Genomic DNA, 16,976 nt, shown 5'->3' with positions numbered 1-16,976 from the left:
AAGGAGAATAATTTAACTAATCAACGATAGCGCAGAAAGGATGTCATTGAAAATTCCATGTCTGATTGCTTTCTAATACGATATGGAATTGCGAAGAGCAATGCAGTATAGCCGTGACCTCTTATAATCGCTTCTAATACGGAGGCCTTCCATTTTGCATGGGTCTACCATTCAAGGACGGTGTGATATTGGTAAACCTTACTTTCACCGGCACTCCCATACATCCAAAGTGCCGCCTTTCGTCATCAATAAACATGGTCTTGATGTTTCCGTACCCATTTAACCCAGCTGCATTGCTAGCCTTGTAAAAGGGTCAACGTGACACGGAATAGTGGTGTTTCTTTCTTTTCTTTTTTTAGCGTGAAGAAAGTTTCTGTGCAGTCTTTGTGTGGGGTATTGGAAATGAAAAAACGACTAGTTCTACTATACATCGCCGAGACATTAACTATCGCGTTTTGGTTTTTCGACGAAACGTTAAAAACGTGATTAAACGACTCACGGTGTTCCTCTGATTCCCGATATCCAAAAAGTTACAAATGTTTAAGTTTAAATGTGTGCAGCACAGTAATGCACGGATCTCGCAATGCGACGAACATGGATCATGGCAGTTGTGGTTAAAAAAGGTGTTCATTTAAAACCGCCTCTTGCGGGTGTGTTGTTTCACAACACGCAGAGATTCATTTGTAGCCAGATGGCACTCGCACCAGGCGGAAAAAAAAATATAAAATTATCCCCCCCCAAAAAAAATTTTTTTTTTTTTTTTTTTTTTTTTAAAAAAAAAAAATTTTTTTTGGGGGGAAAAAAAAAAAGTGGGGGGGGGGGGGGGGCCTTTGTCTTTGATTAAAAATTATATCATTTCAAGTAAATAAAGCAAACCATTTAGCTGCTTGTAAATGTGTGATCCATTCCGCAATCTGAAATCAATGTTGGGTGAGTCAGAGTCATAGTTCTCATAGGCCTCAAAAACTGGTTTAAAGGGATCTACGACTCTGGGCGAGTTTAATGTCTTCATCCGAAAATTTACTGGGTTTATTTAACCTATCAAAATTTGGAAAATCTAGTTTTCTTTCGTTCTTTTTTTTTTTTTTTTTTATCTTGTGTTTTTTTTAGCACCGATCTGGCAACTTTTGGGCGAGTCTCTGTTCTGCAGTGTTTCCGGTATCCGATTTCTGTGACTGAAGCGTTGATAAGTGTTAGGTGCTATCGCGTGAGATTTTTTTGTGTCATTTATTAATTTGAAATTCCTGTTTGAGCTTTTCTAACCTAAGCTAACTATGAAACTTCCTTATTTTATAGTACTTTCTTCAAATATTCATACAATTTCTGTATCATGGAAACACATTTTGGCCAAACAAATGTTTTTGTTGAAACATTTTTTACAAATTCAACAGTTTTTTTTAAAACCTTATCTAAGGTATTGTATTGCATATGTTACAGAGTTTTCAGTGGAGGTGGTTGGTACCCTACATTCCCTTGCTGGACACATGTGCGAAAGAGAGATGAGGAAGCGCTGGAAACATAGCAGGTCTCATTGAGCAAATATATAATTTCAGTTACAATAGTGCAATAAAAAAATGTGGTGGAAATATTTATCAGGCTTTAGAGCAGCATTAGCCTTTGCTATATCTCCACTTCATGTAAATGGAAAAGTCTCTGGAACGTCTTGTTGAGTATGTCACATCATATATAGTGTTGTTAGTTGAACTTACCGTCTTTCTTAGACAACATGATATTTCAATAGTCCTTTTTTTTAACACCAGGAATTGAAGCCCTTGTGCATATTGCATCAACCAAGGGTAAAATGTTACCACATATAGGCCAATTTTACAACTCACTTGTGGTGATTGTCCCTTCACATGAAGTCTGTATGTTGGTACAGTTTATCAATCAGGCATAAGAGCATGAATTTTTTGTTGTTTTTTTGGGGGGGATTAGGTGTATAGGTGATAATGAGGACTTTGTCTACCAATAACTTATTTTTTCTTCTTTTTGTAGGTAGATTCTTAGCTGCGTAATAGCTCGGGCACGACTCGGGAGTCGGAACGGGCAATATCCTTGTGCATTCAGTTGGTGAACTCTTGTGTTCCATTGGGTAATACTATCAAATCTCAATGTGCTATTTGGGAAAATTTTATTTTTCTGTAAGTTTTAAAAGAAAATATTTCAAATTGATTGATTTGCATGTTACAAAGTGTTTTTTTCTTTCTGATCTGTGGAGCCTGACATTTGCCACAATTTCTGTCGGTGGACAAAATATCTTTTAGGTAACAACGAAACCCCCATTTGGTTGTCTATGTAGGATTGGTAGTAGCTTCCGAAGCAGTAGGTTCCAACATCATCTAACGTCTGCTTTAGTAATGGCAGGGATGTGAATGATAATTTGTGAAATCAAACAAGTTAAGCAGGTGCCTAGCTCAACAACTCCTATGGTAAATATTTGTCCTAGTTATGAAACTTAATGTTAAGGTTCTAACTGGCCATTTTTTTTTCTTTATTGTTTGTTTGTTTGTTTTTTTTATTTCTCCATTTTCTTTTTCTTTTTTCCATAAATCTAGATTGGTGGTGGTAGTTATAAGGCACCTGTTCAGGCAACAGTTTCGTTTTTTAATCTGCAAAGGATTTTTGCGTTATTGCGTCTACTGTGGAGCCTGTGTAGCATACGCAAGGGGGCGTTCATCTGCATTCCTGATCATCAAGCAGTTGCAAATATGTTCTACACTGATAAGCATCAGAGGCAAAGGGCCAGCTGAACTAGGTATTTTGATAATCCAAATAAAAATTTGTTATGGCAGTATGATGGTTCCAGTACTCATTATTTCTTAATTGGCTGTTCAGTACTAATCTCTCCCGTAGAACTCCTATTTTTATACGGTCTGCTGCTAAGGGGTGAGAAATCTTTTTGTAGACAACTATTAGGACATTGCTACACGTTACATAATACAGGGTTGCCACCATTCTGGAATTCTTTGAATTCTTGGAAAAGTCTTTGAATTAAAAAACGGTCTTTGAATCCTTTGAAATCTTTGAATTTGAGCAATTTTATGGAAAACCTTGGAAAATCGAAATTTTACTAACAGTTTTCAATCTTTGATTTGTCGCAACATGGCAACTTCCTAACTTTTTTGGAGGAAAGAACTAGGCAATTTTTAAGGGGGAGAGTCTTTGAAAATAGCCAAAAATGGTCTTGGAATTCTTTGAAAAGTCTTGAAATCTTAGAACTTTTACCTAGTGGGAACCCTGTAATACAAAGATAGCACAAAAACGAGGCGAAGACTCAGCAACCATTAATCGACGAACGAGACTTGGACGCAGCAGAGGGCGAAGTGAAGGCGAAGCGAAGTTCTGATGTGCCATTCGGCACCACGATACTTTGCTGAGGTTTCATTCTACTATACTACTACGTATGCCACGAGATCTTATTCTAAGGCACCAAAATACTACACCACGAATGCTGCCTAGTACCACTCTACTGCCTTGTACTACACTTCAGCTCCGGAATACTATCCCTACACAAGGTGGAATACCATAATACAATTCGAGGTACTACACAGAGAGCATAAGTTTTTGTTCACCGAATTCCGAATGGTTAAGGGCATTGTTATTTGCACAACTTGCATATGACAACTCGCTACATAATCGCTTATTCAATATCATCAGTATTTTTGATTATGTGTACTTCATCTTTATATTTTCCATGTTTGAATTCATACCATCATACGGTAGCATTTCAGCCATAAAGTATCCCAGGAGTTGTCACGGCTGCAAAACCAATTAAACTACCGCGTGTTACGTTTCAGAGATGGTGGTGCCAGTACATACCGGTTTGAAATATTGTCCTGTCTGAGTGCAGAGTGCCAGACATGGTCGGCTGACGGGTCCGATATTTGACATGAAACTTGGAGACTATGTTGTTGCTACACCTTGCTAAGCTACGTTATATAGAAATACAGTCAATATGTTTATGTAACTCATGGCTCTATTGTTGAGCATTGGTGTGGTATGCCGAAAGTCTAGGATCGATTCCTGACAAAGTGGGGAAGCTAAAGTGGGGTGTGCTATATGGTTTCAAATTGGTCAATGAATCTTGTACACGCAACCGTAAGCACTTTCAATTAGGTTATAATCCTGAAATATCACAAGAAGAATGCGAAGTAAGACGGAGAATATAATTGCGGTAAAATATTCGAACGCTTATTATGTACAACTTTACCTAGGTACAGCAATGTGCAAGAGCAGTAAGTTTCATAACAATATCACTTGTAGCTCAGTGGTAGAGCATTGACTTTATAAGCTAAAGGTAGTGGGTTCGATCCCCAAGCAGCACATGATAAATGAATGAGTCCTTAATTTGAAAGTCTCATAAAAGGCAATGTATGTTCATACGTCTGGAATAAATGAAATTAGAATTACGCATTAAATGAAGCAAAACAAAATTAATATTTTTAAATATTTGTATTGTTAAAGTAGTAGATAGTAGTTTAAGGCAGTGTCTCCGCTTGCCATCAACCAAGACAAGCCGAGACACTGCCTCAATTGCATTTGAGCCCCCGGGGAGATTACCCGGGGAGTGGCTAAGAGAAGCCGGAAGAGGATGGAAGGTTTCGGACAAGTTTTTACGTGAGCGATTAACCGTTAATTCGGATTTGTGGGTAGCCTCTTCGCCCTCCAATGATATCATAGAACTTGAGGACCCCCACGTCCCCTTTCCGGACAGCGCACTCACAACCTTTGCTGCTGATCACAGTAGGGGCATGACCCCCTACGGGCTTATCATAAGTCAAGGGGAAACGGGGCCACAGAAAAGAAGGGAGCCCAGATATGCACTTAAATTTTTTAATTTTTTATGTTTTATCTTCTAGATGAATCAGCGACTAAAGGTAACGTGCAGGTAGCGTCCTTTGAAATTTCCACATGCCCTTCCAGCTGTTATCGTTTTAAAATCTCGTTCAAGTATGTACCTCTTTTGATTCAGTCATGATTATTAACCTATGTTGGCCTAAAAGAAACGAAACATTAATCAATATATAAACGATTGCCTATAAATATGTATTCAATAAAATCGTGCAATCCTTACCTCTTGTTCTGGAGAACTGATAGTATTTATTGTATTCAGCTAATGGTTCTCCAGATATCCTTGGATTTTAACATTCATCTTGCATGGAAATCGTCCAGTCGGCATTAGGTCATTACTTTCCTCTTTAATACATTCTGTTGATGGATGCGTTGCTGGATCGTAAGTTGCCGGACGAGGCGGAATACTTCGTGCATTTGATCTGTTCGGATGCGGATGACTTGCTAATGCTTAAATTTCTGTCCTTTAAGTCAAGGAAAAGGATACCCTCTTCCGATTTGCCTTTGAAGGTCGATATAATCTCGAGATAAGAATAATGCATGAAACTTTTCTTTTAAAAATTGAAGCTTAGTACAACTTTTTTCGAAGCACAAAGTTAATAAATTACGGGAGCAATGATGTCGAGGAAGTGAACATCCTTCCAACTGATGCATCGGACGGCGAAGAAACTCTAACCAAAAAAACGACGACTTTTCTAATACCACTGCAAACTAGACAATAAATTGCACTTCAATTAGTTTTAATCATGGGTTTACGAGCAGAAAAAACCGACAGACCTAGAACTTCAGCTTTGTCCTAAGATGGTTCAAAACATTCAACTTGATTTCAAGAGTTCTGCATCACATGGGACACACTGGGGAGAGCCATTTTCGTTGAAACACATTATCTCTTTCACAGTAGACACGTGATCTAAATCTGCTGTCGAATGAAGCAAAGAAGCAACATAATTCTACATAAAAAAATGTTACAATGCCATTTTTATTATACCTGTTTGGCTTTGTTAAAGTGACACCAATTTACAACACAGTCGTGCCCACTGTGAACATCATCTATCACCCATGGCTTTGTGGATGGGTGTCTGCCTGGGAAGCTGAAGATTTGGAATCAATCTCCACTTTTAAAAACAATTTATTTAAAGTAATAGGTAATATGTTGTTTCATTTTACCAATTTCCCATTTGTTTTACAAAACTAGGAACAAACGGGAAACAAATGTATCATCCTCCAACTTAAGGTTTCTCCTGCTAATTTTTAGAATACGGAAAAAGTCACTTTATTAACATGATTACAGATTTGTCTAATACCTTAACATCTTTCCAATGACACTTAGTGACACTTAGTTGGCATCAAGACACACATTCTATGTTTCTTGTTCCAAGAAACAGGAAAATATTTCCGATACAAGTGTCATCTAAAGAAAGTCCACAGCTGCAAAATTACATAACAACTAGGCCACATCTGATATGAATTTTTACTGCAGACGATCCACTAAACAGTGTAGCCATCTATTGATAAGATATCTAGTTTTACTTCATTAATTAAGCCCGACATTTTAAGACCGACTTATTGTATAAAAAGTCCGATTAGTGTGAAGTCGGAATTAAGTCCGAAAGTTCGGTTTAGAATTTTGACTTGGAATTCAATAAAACTTAATCTATTACAACCAAAATGAGAAGCTAATTCAGAATAAAATATTAGTTTTCCACTCAATCAATCGATTTTTGGATGAAACGGATCCAGAGTAGCAAACACTTGGAATCAGAAAAAACCCCAAACTAAGTTTTAAATAGGGCAGCACTTTTTTTTTTCCAGGTGGTTTAACGAGAAAACCACCGACTTAATCGAAATCAACATTCAATTTGGATTATTCCGTGTGATTTTTGTCGAATTCTATGAGATGTCGTTTTTCGCAGATTTTGACAAAAGTGGGAAGGCTATACCCTTCCTACTTTTGCATTTTTGGCCAAATTTCAACTTTCGCTTGAAATACATGATTTTAATTCAGAATTGAATGCTAATCATGGAAATCAAGTTTATTTTTTGATTGGCCTTATACTTTTTTAAACTTAACGTAAACAACAAAATATAAAGTTGGGGTGGTAACAATACTTTATTTTCGTTTATTTAAAAATCAGCTAATTTAACAAGGAAACCCTTTACTTAATCGAAATTAGCTGTAAGGTTTTATTATACTATGTGATTATTTTTTCTGCAACGCTATTGAAAACTTCGGGAACAGCGGGAGCCGTAGAGTGTAACCAGAGCATATACGGTTGCCGCGATTCAAGAGCAACTACAGCCCAACTCTATCGAAAACTTCCCGAACGGGCCCCTAGTAATTTGTTTGAAAAGTGTAAAGAGCGAAGCGTGTTCTTCGTGTACACTGTACAAGTGTACAGTAAGGATCGGCCCCGATTGCCTGAGACCCACTTTACTACCGGAAGGTACTGGCGCGACACAGGAAATGGTGCTCGTTGCAGCTTTTTTCAGCTTAACGCTAGTACCTTCCGGTAGTAAGCTGGTTCTCGAGTAATCGGGGCCGATCCCTACTGTACAGTCATAGATCTCACTTGCGCTAAGCTGAAAGCACGTTTACGTGTATTTCGCACCAGTACCTTCCGTTAGTAAGCTGGGTCTCAAGTAATTGGGGCTGAGCCCTACCTTCATAAGAATTTTATCTAGGACATATGCGACTGCCTAAATATGTAAAGGTCCATTACCAGGCCGAAGAGGGAAATCACCCAAAGAAGAAATGTCAAAATAGGGAACCACGCCTTCAGAACCAAGTTCACGGCCTTCCTTTCAATGAATCGTTTCGAATCTCCCCAGTCGCACCACCATCTATTGGTAAAAATATAGTTAAAACCATTATCTGCGTTGTGTATCACAATATATCAGTGTTCTATACAAAATCATTATCAGGAAATTTGTAAATCGAGCAGGAGCCGATTGTATGAGGCGTTAGAATTTTTGCTTTTACTTTGTGGTAAATCTCTAGGTTTCATTGTCATAATGGCTGACCAAAAAGTTGCTTTGATCACGGGTAATTGACAGTTTTAGAACAACTGATGTCTTCAATTCAGTCTCTGCACAAAATAAATCTCCACTTAAATTTTTATGAATTCAAGGTGCAAGTTCTGGTATTGGTGCTGCAACCGCTGTACATTTCGCGAAACTAGGATACAAATTAGCCCTTTGTGGGAGGAACTCAGCTGCGCTTGCTGAAACAGCAACCCATTGCCTGGAAGCAAATGACAAACAATCTGCAGACAATGTAAACTTGATTACATATTTTTTTCATTTAAGTATCTCTAATAACATTTTGTTAAAGGTACTACAATTGGCTGGTGACATGTCTGTGGAAAAGGATTGTGAAGATGCAGTGAAAAAAGCTGTTGAGAAATTCAATAGATTAGATGTTCTCATTCCTTGTGCAGGAATATTAACTACTGGCCCACTGGAAACTATATCAATGGATGAATATGACAATTTAATGAACATCAATTGCCGGTCAATCATCTTACTAATGAAACTTTGCACTCCCCACCTCATTGAAACAAAAGGGAACATTGTAAATGTTTCTAGTGTGACAGGACTAAGAGCTGTATGTTCAACTATAGTGCAGTTTCTTAGTTGTGCATTTGTTGTAAATTATTTACCTTTTAGTTTCCAGGTGTGCTGTCCTACTGTATCAGTAAAGCTGCTGTTGACCAGCTGACTCGATGTTCTGCATTGGAATTAGCACCAAAGGGAGTGCGCGTCAATGCTGTAAATCCTGGTGTCATCATTACCCATTGCCATAAGCGCGCTGGAATGACTGACGAGGCATACGCCAATTTTTTAGAACATTCGAAAACTACGCATGCCCTTGGACGTCCTGGCACTGCGGACGAGGTTGCTAAAGCTATTGCATTTCTGGCTTCAGATGACGCCTCGTTCATCACAGGGGTCACACTTCCCGTGGATGGCGGCCGTGGCATAATGTGCCCCCGATGAACTTAAGAATTAGATTGTTGTTTTTGTTTTTCGGTAGGTTTGGAAGCAGTTTGTTATGCTTGAAAAATTATGCTAGCAAAGGAAATGAGGACTTTGTAAGTTAACATATCATAATTTGGATTACACACGTTGATTGGCTACTGATGTACGTTTGCATTTTAGTTAACTATTCCCCAGCGCAATGAAACATTGAATTATAGGTATTTCGGTATGCATATTGCACCGCTGCTCACCAATGCTGTCCTACATAATAATAGGTGAACGATCCATTGGCTTAGATATTGGAACATGTTGCAATCTCAAATAGACACAGATTTTTTTATCTGGTGGTGCAAGGATCTTATCAACATCGATAACCATACATGTAACTGGAGGATATAAAACAAGGACATATTCATTGACTTCTATACTTTCAATCTAGTTTCAGGCTTCACATAGGGTAACAAATGTCTAACCTGAAAGTCGCTCTAATTACTGGTATACAATTTAAAATATCTCATTTTAACCTGATCAATAATATTTTCTATTTTTCTCTGTTTTAGGTGCAAGCTCCGGAATTGGTGCAGCAACCGCGGTGCATTTCGCTAGCATAGGCTACAGGTTAGCTATTTGCGGAAGAGATGAAACTGCTTTAGCTAAGACTGCCGCGCAATGTTTGGAGGCCAATCCCCATCTGCTATCACATGATGTAGTGATATTGACCTACGTATAAAACGGTTATATTTTATATTGAACTTTTATCTCATCGAAGGTATTGGCTTTGGTTGGCGATCTGACGGTGGAAAAGGATTGTGAGGATGCGGTCAGCAAAACAATAGAGCGTTTCAAAAGACTTGATGTTCTTATTCCAAATGCTGGAATCCTAGTAATTGGGTTTCTTGAAACGCATTCATTGGAGGATTACGACCGTGTCATGGATATTAACTGTCGTTCAATCATCGCCTTGATGAAGTTGTGCATTCCTCATCTTATCGAATCGAAGGGAAACATAGTCAGTGTTTCCAGCATTTGCGGGCTGCGAGCGGTAGTCATTTTTGTTACCTGAAGAATTGCATAATAGAGCTAAACTATTGATTTTCTTTGGTCACAGTTTCCCGGTTCCCTCTACTACAATGTTAGCAAAGCAGGAGTCGACCAACTAACTCGATGCTCTGCATTAGAATTAGCTCCTAAAGGAGTCCGCGTGAACGCTGTCAACCCGGGTGTGATCATCACAGAATGCCAGAAACGAGCAGGGATGACCGACGAATTTTACGCCAAATTCATGGAACATTCGAAAACGACACATCCACTTGGGCGTCCTGGCACGGCGGAAGAAGTTGCCAAAGCGATTGCGTTTCTTGCCTCGGACGACGCCTCTTTTATTACAGGAGTAACACTACCCGTAGATGGTGGTCGGAGTGTATCTTGTCCTCGCTAATCAGCAAGCTACTTATCAAATACAATAAATGCCTAGACAAAAGCTTTCTTTAAATCCTATTCTAGGAATACATTTTAAAACACTCGGTTAAGTTGTAAGAAGATTGCCCTAGATCTTTAAGGGTTGTATATCACTATCAATTTTAAGGCCTAATAAGAAAGACGAATTATTTTTTACCCCGCAAAATATTACCTTTATTTATGCTGTTGGTAAAATGATGGTAAAAATGGAGGCACGCCCCATTTCAACATATAACGAACTAGTCAATATTTTTAGGGTGGAGTACTCCGTACCGCTAGGCGTTAGCATCTGTAATCCCGCGTCCGCCAATCCAGTTACAGTCGGCGTTGACCTTCCTTACAAAAGAGCTCTTACTTATTAGTTAAGCACTTCTACTAAGGTATAAGCACGTAAACTAATTTTGAAGGATAAAAAAAATCTGTTCGTTTTAAACACGTAAGTATAAAATGACTTCATAGAACTCAATCTGACTTTCTTTCCTTAGATGGCCGTAATTGATATGGAAAAAGTTGTTACGTCGACAATGATGCCCGCTAATGTGACTGAGGAGATTCCATGGGTTGAAACGACCATTGCTGGTGGATTCCGAATCTGGCAGGTTCTCTTCCTCAGTGGGGCAGTTCTTTTAGCCGTCGGTATTTGACAACTCGGATACGGAGAAAGTTTGGCGATTTATGACTTATTTGTTTGCACTGTTACAGTAATCATTTTGTGCTGCTGCGTACGCATACGTATTCCACGAACTAAACAAGAGATTGAGGCGGACTTCCGACGTAAGCAGCTTTCCAAACGCTTCAAGCAAGAACTCAAGCGTATTCGAAATTCCGAATTGGATGTGATGGATCTCAGGCGGGGTATTATGCAAATGCTAATCTGCTCCTTTTAAATACGTTTGATAACAGCTGATCTTTAAAAAACTTACGCCCAACCAGCACTTGATCGAGTACGAGCGGACTTCCATTCGGACACGGAAAGCTTCTGCGGTAACCAATCCGACATTTTCACTTCTTTGGCCCAAGGAGGAGTAGGTTCACCGGGGGAGGATAGCCCACTAGACTCAAGCGGTGACCATTAAAATATGTTAACTAGAGCTTGAATGTAAACATTTTTGCGTCTTTGTTAGACTACAACGTTACCCAACAGTGGTTGGAAATGCAAATGTCCAAGCTACGTCCCGCGGCGCCATTACCTAAACCCTATACGACTCAACGAGTATAATTTAGCATGGGCAGAACACGAGTCGGTACATAATATGCATCTTTTCGCAATCTGACCTATCTTTCACGTTTGGCGCAAATCACTTCATCGTATAGCAAACTAGGTCTTAAAAGATTTCTCATCGCTTTCTCACGATAATACACGTATAAAAGAACAATTTATTGGTAGTCACCTGTTAGTGTACAGAGTTTAACCCACAAGCGTGTCTTCAGCTCGGATGTATTCTCCCACATCGGCTTGATGAAAGCATACGATAGCCATTGGCTCAGCATGTCTGCATTCTGACGTTGCCTTTGCCGCAACTCCAAAGCCCTTTAAAATAATTTCGATTATTTTCAAGTACTTGAGTTAGTGAACTTGAAAATGTAACACCTACCAAAGGAATATCTGCCATGTTATATACTACAACTCCCTGATATTTTGCAGTGCTCTCAGAAATCCTACCAAGTCCAGATTTCATGATATGGTTTCCATAAACAAATTGCTGCTCAGCTGTTGGTTTAAGCCAAATTTTGTACTGCAAACAAATTTTTTTAGATTTAACTAACATCTTTAAAAAAAATAAGAATGATGTCTCACCTGAGCATATGGTGCCAAATAATCTAATGCAGTGATATGGAGACGGAACTTCCTGGTCTTTGTAAACTTGCCAAAGCATGTCCCGATGCTTACAAGATTATCACGGTCAATTGAAACCGCATGCTTGAGAAGCTTCTCAGAGATATAAAATACTCTGTCTCGATGAAGTCGAAAACAATAGGCCCCGTCAGGTCTATCAATCAATAACCTTACATTTTCGCCGATACTAAAAGATAAAAGAAAACAAAATAAATTTTTATATGTTTGGTAAGTTTAAAATCTAGATGAGTACAACTCAGATTTCTTTAATTTTTAGGTACATGTTTAATTAGTTAAAAGGATGTGCTAAGTAACACACATGTATCTAGTCATAAACGTATATTTTACTAGTAGAATTTTAATGGCACTTACTATTTCGTGAGCTTTTCGAAAAAGATTTTGGTTTCTTCGTCAGTTAATGGTCTCATGTTGAATATAGTGTCAGTCCACGTGCGTCACGTCAACTGCTCAAGTCAGACGACGAATAGAGCTACGATGTTTAGGCAAAGGCTAAACAGCATGCTAAATAAATGGAAAATTACTGAAATATTTAAGTGTTAATAAATCTTTCCCCCGACCTTCAGATTCTTTACTGCTTGAAAATCTAGGAGAATTTATTAGTATAAAAACTGTTATTATTTACTTTTATTTTTTAGACACTTATACTTATCCCACTTTGGCATGAAATGGTTAATTTTGTGTGTAGCATTTTGAGACTTAGCATATGTTCCAGCGTCTACACCGTAGCGATGAAAGCTTTAACCAACCTCTCTGAATCTACGAGTCAGGAAAGAAAGGCTGTAGGGGCAGGAATGTATAATTTGTGTATTATTTTTGAAGTTTTTTGTATGGAAGCAATAAAAATGAGAAACAACGGAGATGGTAAACCGAGAGACAAATTGTTCATCACAGAAAAGTATAGGATGAAAAACTAGAGGATACTAACGGGATGCATCCATGATAGAAGAAAAAAATAAAACGTTTGGAGGTGGGGGAATAGAAAATAGGACCTAGAGTTATGAGTTGTTCCCCAATGTGTTTAGAATCTTATCGTAAAAAATCGCGCACCATTTCTTGGAACGTATCGTCCCCAGCTTCACCAAATTCAGTTTCTCTCATCTCGTCAGTTAGACGAGAAATGCGCAAACTGGAAGGCAACAATTTGTTACTCGATATATTGAACTGTAAGATAGCATAGATAAATTTCTACTTACAAACTAACAATATCCGCGTTTGCAGTCTTCACTGCAACATCTAAAGGGGTATTCCCGTCATTATCAGCAATTTTTTGGTCCGCCCGATTTTTCAACAGTAGCCCAACTTGTGCTGGAAGACCTGCAATTTCATGGAAGGACATTAGAATGCTTCGTAGAAAGCAAACCGAGTTCACACTTCACCTAGTTCTGTTGCCAATAATAAGGCAGTTTTACCAGCAGCATCTCTGGTATTAATTTTGGCCCCATTTAAAAGAAGATACTGCAGCACCGTAACCGATCCCTAAAACGGCGAAAGAAAATTGTGGTTATTTGGGATAAGATTTTTTAAAATTTCTGGATCTCACATTCAAAACGGCTAAATGAACTGGAGCCCGTTCTTCCGCGTTACCACTGGTAGTGTTCCTATCCGCATATAGAGCTATAGCACGTGCGATCCACACTATTTGGCCCGTTTCAGCTCCTTTGCTCAATAGCCAATTTGGATCGATTTGACCTGCGAAACAAAATTCAAATTATCATAACTCTGTGAGGGATGTTAACCAGTTGCATTTACCATACCCGATTCAGGAATGATGACAGCTTCCTTGACAAGATTCTCGTCCCCAGCCCATCTGTGATCAACAAAGAGCTTTTTGACATATTTTGCCTGTATCCAGGCATCTCGCATTTGCTGAGTAGAATCTGGCTGCGGTTTACTCAGATCACTGGCAGTATCTACTTTAGACTCGTAGATCGAGTTGACGATTGCGTTGCCTAGGGAAACCATCACCTGAGCCACTTCACCGTCCCATTTGTCCCAGGTAAGAGACCTTACTTTGCTTACGTGCACACCAAGACTACGGTGGATACCCGAGCACGCTATTGGAACATTTCAAACGGAATTGTGGGAACGTGTTTGAAACGGTACGAAAGAAAAACTAATTTACCTATGCACAATGTGATTCCCAAATTTATACTAGCCCATTCCGGGTTCTCAGCGGAACAATCACAGCAGCGATCGTTCCCCGCTACGGCTAAAATGTCTGATAATATTTTATCTTTGTTGCTTTCCCTAATTTAAAGAGGACAGTTGGATTATTAGAACAGATGGTATGACTTATCAATACCCACTTGGATGTGTTGGCGCTATCGGTGGTACTGTTGCTAGAGTTTTGGCTATCTTTTGCGTTACTCCTTGGCGATTCGTTGCTAGCTAAACTGTGTCCAGAACTACTTCGGCTGCTTAACATCAACTGCATTGCTGCACCTATCTCATCTTGAATGGCCTGGATCCATACTTGAAACGTTTCTTCAGAGTCTGCTTGCAGCACGTGGGACCTGAATAGTTAATCGGCGTTTAAAATGACGTTCAAGCTACAGTGTTTAAATATTAGTATTTACTTGGTGGGTGAGATGACCTCAAAGCAGTTGCGGCGATCAATCTCGTTCAACGGTCGAACTGAACAAAGTTTCAAATCTTGCTCCATTACAGTGCCCTCTCGGTCTCCTGAACAGTGCCCAGTCGATAGGTAGAGGAATTGAAAATAATCACTCAGAAGTTTTGGATACCTGTTCTTTTGCGGTAAATTAACTGACTGGAACAAATGGCAAACCATCGCCTATTCCACGTTTTAAATGGACTCGTCGTTCGCTTGAATAAGTATCCTTCCATTCGGGTACCGTTCACAGTTTCAGATTTGAGCATAGGCACCAGATCTTTGGATGTGACTACGCTATGTCGGTTGCCTAACTCTCTTTCCAACGCGTTTGTAGCGTCTCGAAACCGCGACACCTTTTTCAACACGTCATTGCTGTAATTCCACCTTTTAACGTTAGGTCATCACTAATTACTGGGACTCACTTCTACTCCAATGTTTTTCAGGAATGGATCAGTATCTTGGAAGAGGTCCGATCCTTGGTGAAAGAAGGTGCTCTGGGCGTGCATGTAGGACAGTAACTATGGATCCAATCAATACGTTAACTTCAGTGAAACAACCATATCACAAATAAGAATCTGTAACGTCCTACGGGATCAAGAATTTCATGGCGTTTCCGGGACTGCACTAGGCTAACAATGAATAAGTGATCCAGCGCCGTGTAACGGAAGCAACTACGAGTAGCAATCAACACGTTTGACGTTTCGTCTACTCCAGTACTGGTCAACAAACCTGCCGACAAAAATGATGTTACTCAACTTCCCACAACGCATATATCTTATCAGTAATATGGCAATAGATAAGTGCAGCACAAACCCTGATGCGAAGAAGAGAGTGCGCTGGCGGCTAGGACAGTGTTCGCCGAGCCAGACGTGTTCATTCCTTGACTCTTGTTGGAATTCTTGGGAGCTTGGGCATGTCGAGCGAGAGCCGTGTCGAGATCAGCCGAAATTTTGTCGAAGTGTTGCCGACTGTCCTTGACTTGCTTCAGATCCCTACGCGTTAAGAAACATTGCATATGAAAGATTTTTCTTTTTATGCCTTTAATGGCAATCTTAAATCTCACCTCTTTAGGAAATTATTTAGTGATCTAGAAACTGATCTACTGGTTTGGTCAATCAGGATTGAATGGTATTTGATAGTTTCTTGTAACGAGTTGGCGACTTTATTCAAAGCCTGAGAGACTGCTGGGTCTCCTTTGAAATGCATGCTCACTTGCAACATGCTTTGAACAAGATTACTATTGGATCAAACATACACAAAAAAATTAAAAATCAGCCAGAGAATAATCTAGGTAATTGTTACAGTACCTTTGAAAGCCTAAATAGGCTTTCCCTGCTTCAATTGTCAAGTTGCAGTTTTTCAAGACCTGTATTGTCAACACAGGAAAATTAGTGACAGTCATCTCAAACATACAACAAGAGCCTTCTTACTTTTTCAAGTTTCCCTTCCAGGTCATCGAGATTGGCATGGTTTTCTTCCAGAACATCCCTGATAGTAGGAAAGTAAAAGCCACAATAGAATTGTTTCAAAATAATTTGTACAATAAAATTTGAAGTACCTAAACTTGGGGGAATCCCTCATGCATTCTTCGTATGATATTAAGGGTTTCATGATGAATGGCAGAAAGTTCAGATCTGTGATGATGGTTTCAAGCTGAATGACAGTGGTGTTAATTTTTACGCAACAACCTGCAGAGCAAAGAACACAACAGTGGAAAGGGAAGTATTTTTGTCTTGCTGCCAACTTACCATTAATTTGGCTCAAATGGTTAATGGTTGTTTAACACACTGGGATAAAAGTTGGCAACATGTTTGAATTAGATTTAGGCTGCCGTATGTGGCATTAAGCTCGATACTTAAGGATTGGGAAGGAGAGCACAAAATGTCCCATCACTGTTGAAGATTGAAAATTGTAGTCATCGAAGACCCCCGTCCTACCATGGAATGACGTATGTATCGTGCCTGGGAAATCTTATGTTGCAATCAGAGTCGTCAAAATGGCATGAAATATAGGCGCTGCCGTAAGCTTATTTTTTTAAAAAGGTGTTCATACAAACAAACAGGCTTACACGCCCACTCACTGGAGAGAGCAAGGATGAACTCGTTCGTATCCAGCCTACGTACGTCGGTTGGGAAATCTTTTTTTAAAAGGGATTTGGGTAGAAACGAAAGGAAGGGGAAAAAACGTCAAAACATTAAGGTCCTACTAAACGGCAAC

General features: G+C 39.3%; 4 protein-coding genes and 3 long non-coding RNA genes across 30 annotated transcripts; 4 read left to right on the top strand and 3 right to left on the bottom strand.

Annotated features, from left to right (window-relative positions):
* Positions 1 to 866: 866 nt before the first annotated feature.
* Positions 867 to 3,967, top strand: LOC116921391. 8 transcript variants are annotated; one of them, XR_006646991.1, is made up of 11 exons: positions 867 to 930; positions 1,111 to 1,207; positions 1,438 to 1,525; positions 1,604 to 1,670; positions 1,761 to 1,873; positions 1,996 to 2,141; positions 2,219 to 2,429; positions 2,556 to 2,755; positions 2,836 to 2,886; positions 3,255 to 3,540; positions 3,724 to 3,967. It is a non-coding gene; the product is annotated as an uncharacterized LOC116921391 (long non-coding RNA). The 8 variants fall into 8 exon arrangements; XR_006646995.1 differs by lacking the exons at positions 1,604 to 1,670; positions 1,761 to 1,873 and having other exon boundaries at positions 875 to 930; positions 2,219 to 2,264; positions 2,300 to 2,429; XR_006646996.1 differs by lacking the exons at positions 1,604 to 1,670; positions 1,761 to 1,873 and having other exon boundaries at positions 876 to 930; positions 1,996 to 2,092; positions 2,219 to 2,264; positions 2,300 to 2,429.
* Positions 3,968 to 4,937: 970 nt separating this feature from the next.
* On the bottom strand, positions 4,938 to 6,639 carry LOC116921524. 9 transcript variants are annotated; one of them, XR_006642470.1, is made up of 6 exons: positions 6,156 to 6,637; positions 6,019 to 6,095; positions 5,840 to 5,942; positions 5,629 to 5,770; positions 5,075 to 5,562; positions 4,938 to 4,996 (listed from the first exon to the last, which is right to left on the bottom strand). It is a non-coding gene; the product is annotated as an uncharacterized LOC116921524 (long non-coding RNA). The 9 variants fall into 9 exon arrangements; XR_006642469.1 differs by having other exon boundaries at positions 5,075 to 5,372; positions 5,460 to 5,562; positions 5,629 to 5,767; positions 5,840 to 6,095; positions 6,156 to 6,634; XR_004393385.2 differs by having other exon boundaries at positions 5,075 to 5,402; positions 5,460 to 5,562; positions 5,629 to 5,767; positions 5,840 to 6,095; positions 6,156 to 6,633.
* Positions 6,640 to 7,709: 1,070 nt separating this feature from the next.
* LOC116936372 (uncharacterized short-chain type dehydrogenase/reductase y4vI) lies at positions 7,710 to 10,309 on the top strand. The gene is made up of 9 exons (XM_032943517.2): positions 7,710 to 7,894; positions 7,980 to 8,125; positions 8,183 to 8,455; positions 8,518 to 8,843; positions 8,885 to 8,942; positions 9,294 to 9,324; positions 9,390 to 9,535; positions 9,599 to 9,871; positions 9,938 to 10,309. Exons 1-9 carry the CDS (start codon positions 7,864 to 7,866, stop codon positions 10,265 to 10,267), a joined length of 1,614 nt encoding a protein of 537 aa, XP_032799408.2. The 5' UTR covers positions 7,710 to 7,863; the 3' UTR covers positions 10,268 to 10,309.
* On the bottom strand, positions 8,862 to 12,658 carry LOC116920479 (60S ribosome subunit biogenesis protein NIP7 homolog). Of its 6 annotated transcripts, XR_006642419.1 has the most exons (6): positions 12,497 to 12,658; positions 12,086 to 12,311; positions 11,883 to 12,023; positions 11,679 to 11,818; positions 11,425 to 11,484; positions 10,945 to 11,339 (listed from the first exon to the last, which is right to left on the bottom strand). XR_006642419.1 is itself a non-coding variant. In XM_032926635.2 (5 exons), exons 1-4 carry the CDS (start codon positions 12,550 to 12,552, stop codon positions 11,696 to 11,698), a joined length of 546 nt encoding a protein of 181 aa, XP_032782526.1. In that variant the 5' UTR covers positions 12,553 to 12,658; the 3' UTR covers positions 8,862 to 9,549; positions 11,679 to 11,695. The 6 variants fall into 6 exon arrangements, 5 of the variants coding, with proteins under 5 accessions (XP_032782526.1, XP_032782527.1, XP_032782528.1 ...); XM_032926635.2 differs by lacking the exons at positions 10,945 to 11,339; positions 11,425 to 11,484 and adding an exon at positions 8,862 to 9,549; XM_032926636.2 differs by lacking the exons at positions 10,945 to 11,339; positions 11,425 to 11,484 and adding an exon at positions 10,437 to 10,623.
* LOC116920545 lies at positions 10,548 to 11,663 on the top strand. Of its 2 annotated transcripts, none has more exons than XM_032926678.2 (5): positions 10,548 to 10,667; positions 10,773 to 10,923; positions 10,990 to 11,142; positions 11,221 to 11,352; positions 11,412 to 11,663. In XM_032926678.2, the coding sequence occupies exons 2-5, from the start codon at positions 10,773 to 10,775 to the stop codon at positions 11,504 to 11,506; spliced, it is 531 nt and encodes a 176-aa protein (XP_032782569.1). In that variant the 5' UTR covers positions 10,548 to 10,667; the 3' UTR covers positions 11,507 to 11,663. The 2 variants fall into 2 exon arrangements, with proteins under 2 accessions (XP_032782569.1, XP_045024003.1); XM_045168068.1 differs by having other exon boundaries at positions 10,619 to 10,723.
* A 273-nt stretch (positions 12,659 to 12,931) lies between the features above and the next one.
* On the bottom strand, positions 12,932 to 16,976 carry LOC116920993 (arf-GAP with coiled-coil, ANK repeat and PH domain-containing protein 2). Of its 3 annotated transcripts, none has more exons than XM_045168045.1 (18): positions 16,840 to 16,976; positions 16,508 to 16,729; positions 16,318 to 16,447; positions 16,190 to 16,247; positions 16,067 to 16,125; positions 15,823 to 15,996; positions 15,573 to 15,751; positions 15,349 to 15,488; positions 15,182 to 15,277; positions 14,890 to 15,112; positions 14,722 to 14,827; positions 14,452 to 14,658; positions 14,268 to 14,392; positions 13,900 to 14,199; positions 13,686 to 13,834; positions 13,522 to 13,621; positions 13,339 to 13,459; positions 12,932 to 13,271 (listed from the first exon to the last, which is right to left on the bottom strand). In XM_045168045.1, the coding sequence occupies exons 3-18, from the start codon at positions 16,368 to 16,370 to the stop codon at positions 13,172 to 13,174; spliced, it is 2,190 nt and encodes a 729-aa protein (XP_045023980.1). In that variant the 5' UTR covers positions 16,371 to 16,447; positions 16,508 to 16,729; positions 16,840 to 16,976; the 3' UTR covers positions 12,932 to 13,171. The 3 variants fall into 3 exon arrangements, with proteins under 3 accessions (XP_045023980.1, XP_045023979.1, XP_032783075.2); XM_045168044.1 differs by having other exon boundaries at positions 16,812 to 16,957; XM_032927184.2 differs by having other exon boundaries at positions 16,508 to 16,946.
* On the top strand, positions 15,912 to 16,322 carry LOC116921581. The gene is made up of 2 exons (XR_004393405.2): positions 15,912 to 16,050; positions 16,143 to 16,322. It is a non-coding gene; the product is annotated as an uncharacterized LOC116921581 (long non-coding RNA).

Source organism: Daphnia magna, linkage group LG1, assembly GCF_020631705.1.
Source record: "Daphnia magna isolate NIES linkage group LG1, ASM2063170v1.1, whole genome shotgun sequence".
In the NCBI taxonomy this organism is placed as follows: Eukaryota; Metazoa; Arthropoda; class Branchiopoda; order Diplostraca; family Daphniidae; genus Daphnia; species Daphnia magna.
Note: the sequence above shows the minus strand (reverse complement) of the source record. Positions and strands in the feature narration are given on the sequence as shown.

Coding starts and splice junctions, on each gene's coding strand:
- LOC116936372 (XM_032943517.2), top strand. CDS start 7,864: ATGGCTGACCAAAAAGTTGCTTTGATCACGG. Junction 8,844..8,884: donor CGTGGCATAATGTGCCCCCG/ATGAACTTAAGA, acceptor GTTTTTCGGTAG/GTTTGGAAGCAGTTTGTTAT. Junction 9,325..9,389: donor GAAAGTCGCTCTAATTACTG/GTATACAATTTA, acceptor TCTCTGTTTTAG/GTGCAAGCTCCGGAATTGGT.
- LOC116920993 (XM_045168045.1), bottom strand. CDS start 16,370: ATGAAACCCTTAATATCATACGAAGAATGCATGAGGGATTCCCCCAAG. Junction 14,659..14,721: donor GAGGTCATCTCACCCACCAA/GTAAATACTAAT, acceptor TTAACTATTCAG/GTCCCACGTGCTGCAAGCAG. Junction 14,393..14,451: donor GATAGCGCCAACACATCCAA/GTGGGTATTGAT, acceptor TCTTTAAATTAG/GGAAAGCAACAAAGATAAAA.
- LOC116920545 (XM_032926678.2), top strand. CDS start 10,773: ATGGCCGTAATTGATATGGAAAAAGTTGTTACGTCGACAATGATGCCC. Junction 10,924..10,989: donor GGCAGTTCTTTTAGCCGTCG/GTATTTGACAAC, acceptor GCACTGTTACAG/TAATCATTTTGTGCTGCTGC. Junction 11,143..11,220: donor TGTGATGGATCTCAGGCGGG/GTATTATGCAAA, acceptor ACGCCCAACCAG/CACTTGATCGAGTACGAGCG.
- LOC116920479 (XM_032926635.2), bottom strand. CDS start 12,552: ATGAGACCATTAACTGACGAAGAAACCAAAATCTTTTTCGAAAAGCTC. Junction 12,312..12,496: donor TTCGAAAAGCTCACGAAATA/GTAAGTGCCATT, acceptor TTTATCTTTTAG/TATCGGCGAAAATGTAAGGT. Junction 11,819..11,882: donor ACATGGCAGATATTCCTTTG/GTAGGTGTTACA, acceptor ATTATTTTAAAG/GGCTTTGGAGTTGCGGCAAA.